The sequence below is a fragment of the Vulpes vulpes genome, chromosome 2 (assembly GCF_048418805.1).
Source record: "Vulpes vulpes isolate BD-2025 chromosome 2, VulVul3, whole genome shotgun sequence".
Lineage (NCBI taxonomy): Eukaryota > Metazoa > Chordata > Mammalia > Carnivora > Canidae > Vulpes > Vulpes vulpes.
This window is the reverse complement of record NC_132781.1, coordinates 81042401-81054670: the sequence shown is the minus strand read 5'-3', so window position 1 is coordinate 81054670 and position 12270 is coordinate 81042401. Positions and strand designations below refer to the sequence as shown.

At 36.1% G+C, this 12270-nt stretch overlaps 1 protein-coding gene across 1 annotated transcript in view; it reads left to right on the top strand.

The window, feature by feature from the left end:
* GABRB1 (gamma-aminobutyric acid type A receptor subunit beta1) overlaps nucleotides 1–12270 on the top strand; it is a 360466-nt gene that overhangs the window by 327301 nt on the left and 20895 nt on the right. The window contains exons 6-7 of the mRNA XM_072749077.1: nucleotides 9019–9156; nucleotides 9287–9439. Coding sequence (XP_072605178.1) covers nucleotides 9019–9156; nucleotides 9287–9439 — 291 coding nt within the window. The remainder of the gene's footprint in view (nucleotides 1–9018; nucleotides 9157–9286; nucleotides 9440–12270) is intronic.

The window sequence follows — 12270 nt, the reverse complement described above, 5'->3', positions numbered from 1 at the left end:
TCTATTGCAGATAACAGAAGCCCATTTGGCTCACTTAAGCCAAAATGGATTTAATATAGGGAAGTAGTACCTACAAAATTAAAGGACTGGAGTTGTAGGCTCCAGGCTGGGCTACTGGAAGTGGCCCCAGAGCCACAGTGCAGACTTGCCCCCCAAGGAAACTGACAGCACTGCCACAACCAGGAAGCTGGTCATCAGGTAGCATCTATCACCATGTTGAATTGAGGGCCACAAAAGCTAAATCCAGAATTCCTGGTTCCAGAGCCATCGATATACTATATGAGCTATGCCAACAAAATGAGTATGCCAAATACCACCTCTGACTTCACTTAACTCCATCTAATCCAGGGAACCTGAGTCCCATCCATACTCTCAGTTGCAAAGGAAACTGGGAAACATAGTTGTCTTTCCTGAAGAAGATCAGAACACATACTAGTGAAAGCCAACACACATCGTATCTGACACCAAAGGAATTCTGGGGTGAAATATCTAGCATGTTAGATGACATTTACGAGCTCCCAGAGTACAAGAGCCCCGACAGTTTTATTTATCACTATACCTCCCGTAATTTTCCAGCCCCTGGCACACAGTCAGCACTCAATAGATACCTACTCATGGAATGGAGATTCACATATGGGTGAGTGCCTGTTTGTCAAGGTAAGGTCGGTAACACAAAGCCAGGAGTCCTCATGATAAGAAGCAAGAATTCAGTAGTCTACAAACTTTTATTAGATACTGACTATCTGCTAGGGACTTGGGGCGTAGGCTAGGCACTGAGGTACAGAAAGGAATGAAACCAGTCCCTGACTTCAAGGAACTCAGGGCCTGTAGGAGAAAGACAAAGAAGCCAAGTAAAATTCAACACGGTTTTGTGTGTTCAAGGCAAGTGCATAGTTGAGTTGATAAAAGTCAGTTGGAAGCAGGAAGAGCTGTGACTAGTTGCCTTAGGTGTCTGCCTACTCTTCTTCCTACACTCAGTCACGGCTACCAATCCCTTTACTCTTCTCAGCCCACTTTTACCTTTGCATACTGAAATCTTTGAAGATTTTATAATGTTTGTATATATTTAACTTTGCCCTTTAAATTTCAGTTTTCCTGCTAAAGTTGAGTTGCTTATTGAGTAAATTTTATGAAGTAAATCACAGTTTCCCACTGACATCATCCTAATGTTATGTTATTCCCTCTATATGTTATTCCCTCTACCTGTTATTCCCTCTGGCAGGCAGGCCTGCTCCATCTGTCCGGCCAAATCCTCTGCAAAGCCATCTCTAACCCCCTAAGGTTAACAGTTTGCTCAGCCTGCTACTAGACCACGAGATCCTGAAAAACAGTGTCAAGTCTGACCCACTGTATACCTTTAGTGACTAGAATAGTGCTTGACACACAGTAGACTCTCAAAAATAGGTGTATTGGAATGTTAAATGTAGTTTCCATTGATTTGCCCTGCCAATTTAGAGGCAGTTGGTGCTTCAGCAGAGGTCCTGATGGATATCCAGGAAGATGAGAGATCGAATCCAGAGTTGTCCATGGCAGGGGACAAGAGTCAGCAAAGGCCTTAAATTAGGGCCCTTGGGAAGGGGAGGTGAGCAAGCAGGTGTCTCTGATGAGCAGCACATAGAAGCTCACATAGAAACTGTGTTTGATCCGCCCTGTTTTCACTCCTACTAGAAACAGGCCACCAAGGGCCACAGAGTAATGATAGAGGCTTAATGAGGTCAAAAGCTATAGGTGAATCCATCCCCAAACTGGGACAAAGGCAACAGTTTATATTCAGGCTTTGATCTATAAATAGTATGTCTCTCCACAGAGAGTCTCTAGACACTAGGTTTAAGAACTTCCTCCCTAACAAATAATTACAGTTTAAATACGTTGCCAACTAAGAGCAAAATCATGTGTAGTCTAGCTCAGAATAGGACAGTTATCTCTTTGTGAAATGAGACTAACAAGGACCTGTCTGCATGAAAACCCGTCCAGCCCCACATAAAGGTGAGCAAAGTGTATGGGGTATGCTAGTCTAAACCCCGCACTCAGATCAGGTCAGACAAGAAGAGAGCTTTAAATTTGGGGTATATTGTCTTGGATTTTTTAAAGGATTTTTTTAACTAAATTGTACTTATTTTGATTCCGTCGATCATTTTGAAAAAGCTTAACCTCTCACACCATCTTCCTGAATGGATATTGCTGAAGTATTATTCATCACATAAAAAAGGTGGATGGGAAAAATGTTTCCCAGGCCTAACATCAGCACTTCTCCTTCTTCCAAGCCAGTTGGTTTGTTTTCATCTCAGAGGCATAGTGGATTTTTTAACTGACCCGATTTTGTGTTGATAGAAGGCACTTTTATGGCTCTGAAGAGAGACCGGTCCTGATGATCCTGGAAGCTCATTCATCTCCTCCTTCCCAGCAGAGAGCAGACTCAGCAGATCTCAGTTAACCCCACAGAAGCACAGGCAGGTCCCAGTTGCTGAGTTCCTAAGGCTGTACCTTTATGATCAGGCCACTTCCTCCCCTGGGACCTTCCATTGTCACATGGTCACCTAGTCCTATGCAGATGTCTAGCCAATCCCTTAGAAAGTAAAGCATTACAAGGCGGGGCTCCTCTCTCCTCTGCTCTACTGGAATCTCAGCTACAGAATCAGTCTACCTCTGATGAGCCTAAGCTAAGAGATAATGAGAATTTGGGGAAATTTGCACTGCACTACATCTTTGCTGGTAAAATTTTCTCAAATAAACCCCATTCTTTATCTTCTCCATGTCCTTTTTTAAAATTTAGTATTTTGTTTTTAACATATATGCCACACTCAAAAATAAAAAATATCAAGATAAACATAGTGAAAATTTCCCTCCTGTCCCTATCACCCATCTACTTAGGTCCCCCAAGGGAAATAATTATTAGTTTGTCTTCTGACTTCCAGAGTTATTTTTTTAATACATATACAAGTATATATAATTATATTTTCGCTTTTCTCACATTTTTCACACAAATGTTAGTATGGTATAGCTGAACTTAGAATGGGGGGTGGGGAGAGTTTTTCTTTTCTTTTTTTAAGATTTTATTTATTAGACACTCACCAGCAATATCTGACAATATTTGCTTCTCTACATGCCCAGCAACATAATGGGTTATCAATTTATGGATTTTTGCCAGGTTGTCAGGCAAAAAAAAAAAAAAATTTTTGATATATTGTTAATTTTAATTTGTATCTTTCTTATTATGATTGAGATTGGTCATTTTTCCCTTTTTAATGAACTGTCTTTTAATATCCTTTTTCCATTTTGTCATTAAGTTTTTGGTTCTTTTTTTGTTTGTAGAAACTATATATTAAGAAATACAGCCCTTATCTGCAATATGCACTATAATTATTTTTTATTATTTGCTTTTGATGTTGTTTATGGGGTTTTGCAATGCCTGAGTTTTTTTTTTTTTTAATATAGACAATTCTGTCTTTTTTTTTTTTTTTTAATAAGTTCTGGTTGTTGTGTTACAGTTAGAAAGGCCTCCTCAATGCCAGGATTATAAAAGAATTCTCCCTCATTTTCTTCTAGTACATACATAGTTTTATTTTCTAGGTTAAACTATAATTAATTTGAAATTTATAATAATTCATGGAATGAAATAAAAGCCCAACTCTATGGAATGTTTTAGTGTTTTCACAATAAACATGATGCTGACTTTGAGACCGAGATAGATACATCTTACTATGTAAGGAAGTGTCCACCTATTCATATTTATTGAGGGACGTTGTTTTGTTAAAAGACTAAATGGTTATTACGTTTGGTCAAGTGCCCTTTGGCACCTCTGTAAATAATTATATGTTCTCCTTCTCTTTAAATCTGTTAATATAATGAAGTACGTTACTAGATTTTTCTAATGTTGAACAATTTACACTCTTGGAATAATCCTCAATGTGCTTTATTATTTAAAGTACTGCTAGATTTTGTTTAATATGCTCTACTTACCTTGTGAAAATAATTTGGAAGTGTTCATTCTTAACCATTACTTTGGAACTGTTTAAGTAGTAATAGAATTATAAGTTCTTAAATATTTGAGTCTAGTGAGTGTCTGTTTGTAGGAAGTGAAATCGAGCTGTTTTGATCTTCCGTGTCTCTCCTGATTTGAACTTAGCAGATGTTTTTTTTTTTACAAGAAAATCATTTATTTCATTCAGATTTTCTAATTTGTTTGCACAAACTGAAACAAAGTAGTCTTATGATTCTTTACAGTCCCCCTGTTTCCAAGGTGATTGCCCCTATGTGTTATTTATCCAGCCTGCTTCATTCATTTGATTAGACTTTTCTGTAGAATAGTTTCCTCAAACAGGCCCCTGGGTGATCTGTTCTCTGATCTCTGTATATCATCCCTGGAAAGAAGCAGTATCTTGGCATGGAATGGGACCCTTGGGTCTCACATTTGCTACCCTTTTTGTCTATAGATATTCTGTAGATGTTATCCCGTAGCCTTTCCTTTCAGTATAAGAAGTCCAATATGTTTTCCTTTGAAAATACCTTGTAGTTTCTGTATGGAAAATTCTGAGCTTATTCTTCTATTCTTGGAGTTTAGGAATGATATCACAATTACCTAATACAATGAGACTTTTGATCTGCAGAATACTTTATTTATTTATTTATTTATTTATTTATTTATTAAGCTCAAGAGAACTTGTGTTTTATTTATTACGACTCCTCTTCTTCTTTCAAGGATGCCTACTATTTATAGACTAGGTCTCCTAGATGCCCTTTGTTTAAAAGCCATTATGTTTTCTTCATACTTTCCAAATCTCTATAATTTTGTTCTCTTTTGAGGTACTTCTTTCAAATTGTCTTCTAAGACATTAATCTGGCCTCACCAGTGACCATCTTCTCAATTTGTCTGAAACCTATGGGTTTTATAGCACAAGGAAAGATTCTGTGCTCTAATCTATTTAAGTGTACATATATATATGCATGTATATATAAATATGTATAGAGTGTTCCTATATTTTTAATAAGTGTGGGAAATGAAGAGTTAAAACTATTGTCTGCTTCCACCACTGGTTGTTTTCACTAGAAGCCATCTACTCTGGATGTTCTGCTTGTTTTTCTTCTTGGATTTCCTTATAAACATTTTTTTTCCGCATGCACTTTGGGGTTTGGGCCCAGCTGCCAGAGAAACATAAATGTAAAGAAATGTTCTAGGTGAAAAGTAGGGTGAGCTCTTAGTAAGTGATCATTCTCCTGCTGATACACCAAGTGGTAGTCTTTCTCTCTGAGACAGCCTTTTTAACCCCCCCACCTCTCCTTAAAGGACTGAAAAAACAATTCCTCCAGTCACACAGCTGTTCGTACCCTTTATTTATTTAATAGGCCCAAAGAGCCCTTGTCCCCAGCTTTAACCTCACTGTTCCAATCTCCATCCAGAAACTCATGCCACTAGTCCCCAGACTCCCTCTAGTCCCAGAGAGAGTGGGAAGGAGAACCGATGACACCATTGTTCACCAGATCCAAACAGAGTTGCAACCTCACATTATCAGATTCTACTTCATGTGGGACTTTGGATTGGAAGTGGAAGGGAGACAGACTCTCCGGGTTGAATTTAAGCTGCCATATTGCCTCTAGTCATTTTCCCCAAAAAAGGAGGTTCTCATTCCAGAACTCGTAAATGGGATCCAGGGGGATCCATGATCCTCTGAAATTACCATCAAATTGTATTTATTTATGTATTTATCTATCTATACATATGTATGTATATGTTTTTGTGGAGTTTTTTAGAAGATTTTTTAAAAAGAATTTACCTTTTTTTAGAGCCGTTTTAGTTTCACAGCAAAATTAAGAGGAAGATATAGAGATTTCTCATATGGCCCCTGCTCCTAAACATCCTCCCCCACTATCAACATCCCCCCTACCTGAGTGGTACACTTGTTACAGCTAATGAACCTATATGGACATATCATAATCACCCAAAGTCCGTAGTTTACCTCAGGGTTCATTCTTAGTGTCATGCATTCTGTGGATTTGGACAAATGTATAATGACATGTATCCACCATTATAGTGTCCCACGCAGTATTTTCACTGCCCTAAAAATCATCTGCACTCTGCTTATTCATCCCTCCCCACCTCTAACCCCTGGCAATCACTGATCTTTTTAGTGTCTCCGTAGTTTTGCCTTTTCTAGACTGTCACATAGAATCATATAGGATGTAGCCTTTTCAGACTGGCTTCTTTAACTTACTAACATGCACATAAGTTTCCTCCATGTCTTTTCCTGGCTTAACAGCCCATTTATTTTTATTGCTGGATAATAGTCAATTGTCTGAAGTTACCATAGTTTACTTACCCATTCACCTACCAAAGGGCAGATGCCTTGGTTGCTTCCAAGTTTGAGCAATTATGAATAAAGCTCCTATAAACATCTGCAGCAGGTTTTTGTATGATTAAAAGTTTTCAACTCCTTTGGGTAAATACTGTGGAGCACAACTGATTACTTGATGGCATGGTAAGAGTATGTTTGGTTTTCTTAAAGAAACTGCAAAACTGTCTTCCAAAATGGCTGTGCCATTTTAATTCCCCACTAGCAATGAGTGAGCATTCCTGTTGCTTCACATCTGGCATTTGGTGGTGTTAGTGTTCCAGATTTTTACCATTCCTATAGATGTGTAATGGTATCTTTCTATTGTTTTGATTTGGGTGTCCCTGAAAATATATAACTTTGAGCATCTTTTCATATGCTTATTTGCCATTTGTATATATTCTTTGGTGAGGTATCTTTGGCCCATTTTTTGATCAGGTTGTTTGTTTTCTTATTGTTGAGTTTTAAGTCTTTTACAAATATTTTTTCTCCCAATCTGTGGCTTGCCTTCTCAAGACAAGCCTTGACTTGACTCAAGACTCTCTTGAGTTCAGAAGTTCTTATCAGATTACAGACTCTTATCTAAATTTGGGATAAACCCCCAATATACCAATAAATCAATATGCCAATAAGATGTAGATCACTCTCAGTCCACTAGGTAAAGAGGGTCTTACAGCCTCTCTGACACCAGAGAGTAAGTAAATATCTTCTATTTCTATGTCTGCACTTGGAAGATTACCCTTTGAAGAAAAGGCAAGTTCTTGGACCTAAAAGGAAATAGTTTTAAAGAGAAATAAAACAAGATGTATTGAGACATACCATAGTAAATAATAACCTCCATAGAGTGACAAAAATAAATATAAAACAGTTATGGTTCAATGAGTTTAAGAATAAGATTTCAAAAAAAGAGCTTCTTGAGAAATTAGAAAAATTTAAAGCAATAAAGTTAAGACAGGTTTATTTCCCCTCAAAAAAAGAAAAGCTTAAAATTTCTTACATTCTTGCAATAATATGTTGATGGTGATCCTTTGGCACATAGCACTCCACTTCTAAATTTTAAATATATTGTTTTTTTAATCTCTTGAAAAAACGTTACTGGCTTTAATCAAAAGTAGGTCAGCATAATGTCTACTACATTATATGGTTATCTTTGAAACTCAAATCCTATTAATTTTACCGGAAAAAATATTTGATGCTTTTTTATTTGAAGTGAATATAAATATAAATGAACTTAGAAATATCTTCTTTGTCTCTACCAGGTAGAAGTGACAGTTTGGTGACAAAACCATAACTGTTTTATATTTATTTTTGTCACTCTATGGAGGTTATTATTTACTATGGTATGTCTCAATACATCTTGTTTTATTTCTCTTTAAAACTATTTCCTTTTAGGTCCAAGAACTTGCCTTTTCTTCAAAGGGTAATCTTCCAATCTTTCCATGGCCTTAAATGATTTTTAGATTTTTAAATATATCCATATATTGTTTTTATACAAGTTAGTCCTTTAAATGACCATAATCCAGCTAAGCCACTGTGGGAGCAGAAGTGGAAAGGGAAAGAGAATAGACTTTAGGATAGACCTTTCTAATACACTCTACAATCCTCTACACATTCCTCTTAAACTAACAAAAGCTCACCCTCATAAATATTAAGCTATACAAGTATTATCAAGAATTCATATAGTTCTTCCACACTTACTGCAGTAAGCATACTGTATAAAATTATCAATCACCTGAAACCTGAAATGTAATATTGTATGTGAAATATACCTTGAATTAAATTTTAGGTGAAAAATTCATATAGTTCTTAATTTTCATGTAATCCTTAAATCAAAAATCGGGCCCATAATCAACTGAACCACCAGGCACTCCTAGCTATCTAGTTAACCAAAGAGTTCCCATCAGTAGATGCAAATTTTTCTTAAATTAAGAACTATATGGATTTTTCACCTATATATTAGATGTAACAAAAATATAAAATGGAAGCTTGCTTATATTCTAAAAGAAATGTATATTTACTTTTTAAATGTCCTGACCATATAAATGGGTATGTACAAATTTGGTCTTTCATTATACTCCATCCTTTTACCCTTCCTGTTTCCCTTTTAATAAATATGTGCTCAATAATTACTGTTGTTAAATGATGTATACTAAAAATCTATGCTCAGGTACTGGAATCCAGCTGTCCTATTACCTTTTTATAAATTTCTTTTAGGGAGAAACAGAATGCATGCAAGCAGGTACAGAGGCAAAGGGAAAAAATCCTAAGCCAACTCCCCACTCAGTGTGGAGCAAAATGTGGGATCTCAGTAGGTCATGACCTGAGCCCAAATAAAAAATCGGGCCCATAATCAACTGAGCCACCAGGCACTCCTAGCTATCTAGTTCCCATTAGTAGATGTTCCCATTAGTAGATGCAAAAGCAAATATAGAACAGTGATAACAGAAATCACTGGATGATCACAGAGCTTATGTCCACGAAGCCAGATGCATCCATCTTATCAGTGCTGCCACAACCAACCAACCCATCAGGAATAGTTCTCATCGTGAGACCTATATGCCATCCTGATTTAAAGTATTGTCATCTTACCATCACTTGCTGGGTATTTTCTCTCTGGCTCCCAGACTGTCTTCAAAATGAATTTCTAGACCAAATGAACTCTATTTAACTATACTAAATTTCTTGGTTTCAGATGGCTATACCACGGATGACATTGAGTTTTACTGGAATGGAGGAGAGGGAGCAGTAACTGGAGTCAATAAAATTGAGCTTCCTCAGTTTTCAATTGTCGACTATAAGATGGTATCCAAGAAAGTGGAGTTCACAACTGGTGAGGATATTTTCCCCAAAGTGAAGTAGGAGCACTGTGAAAGAAAGATGATTCCTACCAAATGGAGATCTGATTTTTGTTTTCTTTTTTCTTTTTTCTTTTCTTTCTTTTTTTTTTTTTTTTAACTCAGGGGCATATCCACGACTGTCACTAAGTTTTCGTCTAAAGAGAAACATTGGTTACTTCATTTTACAAACCTACATGCCTTCCACACTGATTACAATTCTGTCCTGGGTGTCTTTTTGGATCAACTATGATGCATCTGCAGCCAGAGTTGCACTAGGTAATGCATTCCCAGCACTGCAGAGAACTAGTACAATTCAACTTCAACCAACCAACCAATGTAAGAAATTATAGGCACGGGTGTCTATCAGAGCAAGTCAAAGAATGAGATGACCGTTAATGGTCCTTGATAGTAAAGCACCTAAGTGTAAGCATTTTCAGGATGAATGTTTTACAATGAAATATCTTTTTAGCATTTTACCAAAAAACAAAATCTTGGAATATATTTAATACTAACTATATAAGTGCTTCTTAGAGTCTACTTTTAAATTCTTATTACACTAATTTTTCCTAACTTTGTGGTGATTTCCTCTTTGGTCCCTGCTTTTTACAGTAAAGAATATTAAAATTCATTATTCTCAAATGGATTTTGGAAAAGCTAAACCTTGTGACTATTAACAAGCTATGTCAATTGTTGGGCAATACTATCTTTCAAACATTAACTAAAGTTAAGTCATATAGATTTGAGTTTCCCTTAAACATAGCTCATCACATTTGAATAAGGCACAGACATTCATCAGCTATATTAATGATCTGTGATCAGGATGGAATAAAAATGGCTTCCTTCCTCAGGGAAGAAAATTGAAAATTAATCTTGCCATGGCTGAGTAATTGCTGCAAGCTGAAAGGCTATATTTGAGGCTTTAGAGGGTTCCTTGGAAAGTTAGAATATGTAAGGTCTGTTTGACAAATCTGAGCATGTGTGGGTCTGCCTCATTATTTAATCCCAGAGTCCTTTTTCTTTAAGATTTTATTTATTTATTCATGAGAGACACAGAGAGAGAGGCAGAGACATACGTGCACACACACACACACACACACACACACACACACACACACCCCAAATACATAACAGCATCATTTCCAGCTAAACTGACATTCACATCCCTTCTTTTGAGATTGCTAAACTGAGTTAGACACTCAGTATATCCTTCCACACCTACACCAATAGTCATCTCTCTAGCTTATTTCTAATGGCTGAGTAATTTCTAATGGCTCACAAAGTCAAGTTCTGGAAGCCCCTTCTCAACTTTTGAACATTCAAAACTAAGGAAAGCCAACAAATAATGTATCACATCACAGGTATGAATCTGCACGTATTATTTGGCCATGAATACGAGTTAAGGAAAAAATAATAGATGATGTGCACAGCAGGGAATAATTACTATCAAGATCATGAATTGTGGTTCTCTTTACACATCTGTTCTCAAAGCTAATGATATTTTGATTAGAGATGTCAGCACATAAAAATGCTGACTTAATCTTTTCTTTGAAATGAATCTGTGCTCTTTTAAAACAACTAAATAAAAAAGGCATTTATTTACTAACCCAACTTGCCAAAAATTTAAACCAAGGAGTAAAAATGGAAGTGCAATTAGTAGATTTGTAAATAAACTGTTTATTTCTGCTACGGATTATTAGTTCATAATTCTATGAACTAGAATTATATTAGGCAAAATTTAAATTTTTATTGAAAGAAATAAGACCATTCATGATGACATTTCATGAGAGTGCAGCACATTTGAATTCATCACTGATCTGAATCATTTTAACTTTCTATATGGTAATCCTGACTATTCTCTTAAAAGTTGAATAATCAAATCAGGGAATTTATCTAAAATAATCTGACAGGTAAATGAGTGCTAAACTCTTTTTTTCCCCTTTTCATTTTCTACCTCCCATTCTCTTTGCCAGCTGCCCTTTGTCTTTAATGTCCATTTTAACATTTCCTGTCTTTATTTTTAAGGACTGTCATCAAATTTCAGGTTTCATCCTATCTCTGCTTTATTTTAAATGCCTTTATTTAACACCTCCTTGCTTTTTTGCCCCTAGCTGGGTGATCTACAGCAAAATAACTAATCTCAGAATTTCTGTTTATTCAGCCATAAAACAGGAATAATATACCTGCCCTATCATACTCAGCAAGCTGTCATTACAGCCATATAATATAAAGCATACCTGTGTTTAAAAGTGTAATATGCTATATAAATGTGTAATATTAGTATTGCAGCATGAATTATCTACATTAGGTTCCAACTTCCTTTTTGCAACTTGTTTTTCTTAGTTACATTTCAGCATCACTATCATCATCACCAAATATTATGCAGCCATGCAAACATTCTATGGTAAAGAAAGCTGCATTTAACAAAATAAACAAAACATCATTTTCCTTTTGAAAGTTTACAGTCTTAATCTTCTTCAACAAATCTAAGTTGAATTTTTCAGAGTCTTTTCTTGATTCCAGGGAACTAATTCATTCTTGACTCTGGAATCAAGAAGTAAAGGTAATACTTGAAAAACCAAAGCAACAAGATTATATCTAAAAATTACATAAATCAAGTGCTTGATGCAAATCATGAACTTTCTTACGTACTTCTTCTTTTAGAGCCGTCTCATTATGAATGATGCATTATTAGTGTAACAATGTGTAATGCTGATCTTATGGCCTGGATGTGTTGTAGATAAATGGACTGACCTCAGACCGGTCACAAACTTTCATTGTGGGCATTAGTATCCCAAGGACAGATTTAGTAGGAATGTGAGATGCTGAGAGAAGGAAGAAGATGTGGTGTGTAACAGGACAAAGGACATTTGACAGTAGACAGTAAGCATATCAATGGGATTTTGATATGCCTTTCCATTTACTTTTCTTTTTCCTATGTGCACTATTTTTTAAAAAAATGTTTTCCAATCCTCCATTAATGGTACATCTTGTTTTATGATTTGTTCATGGACTGTATGGGGGAAGTCTGCAGCTTTGTCTTTCAAAATGTTTGCTCTTTCTGCCCAATGGTTTATGGCAATACTACCATCATTCTGGGACATCACTAC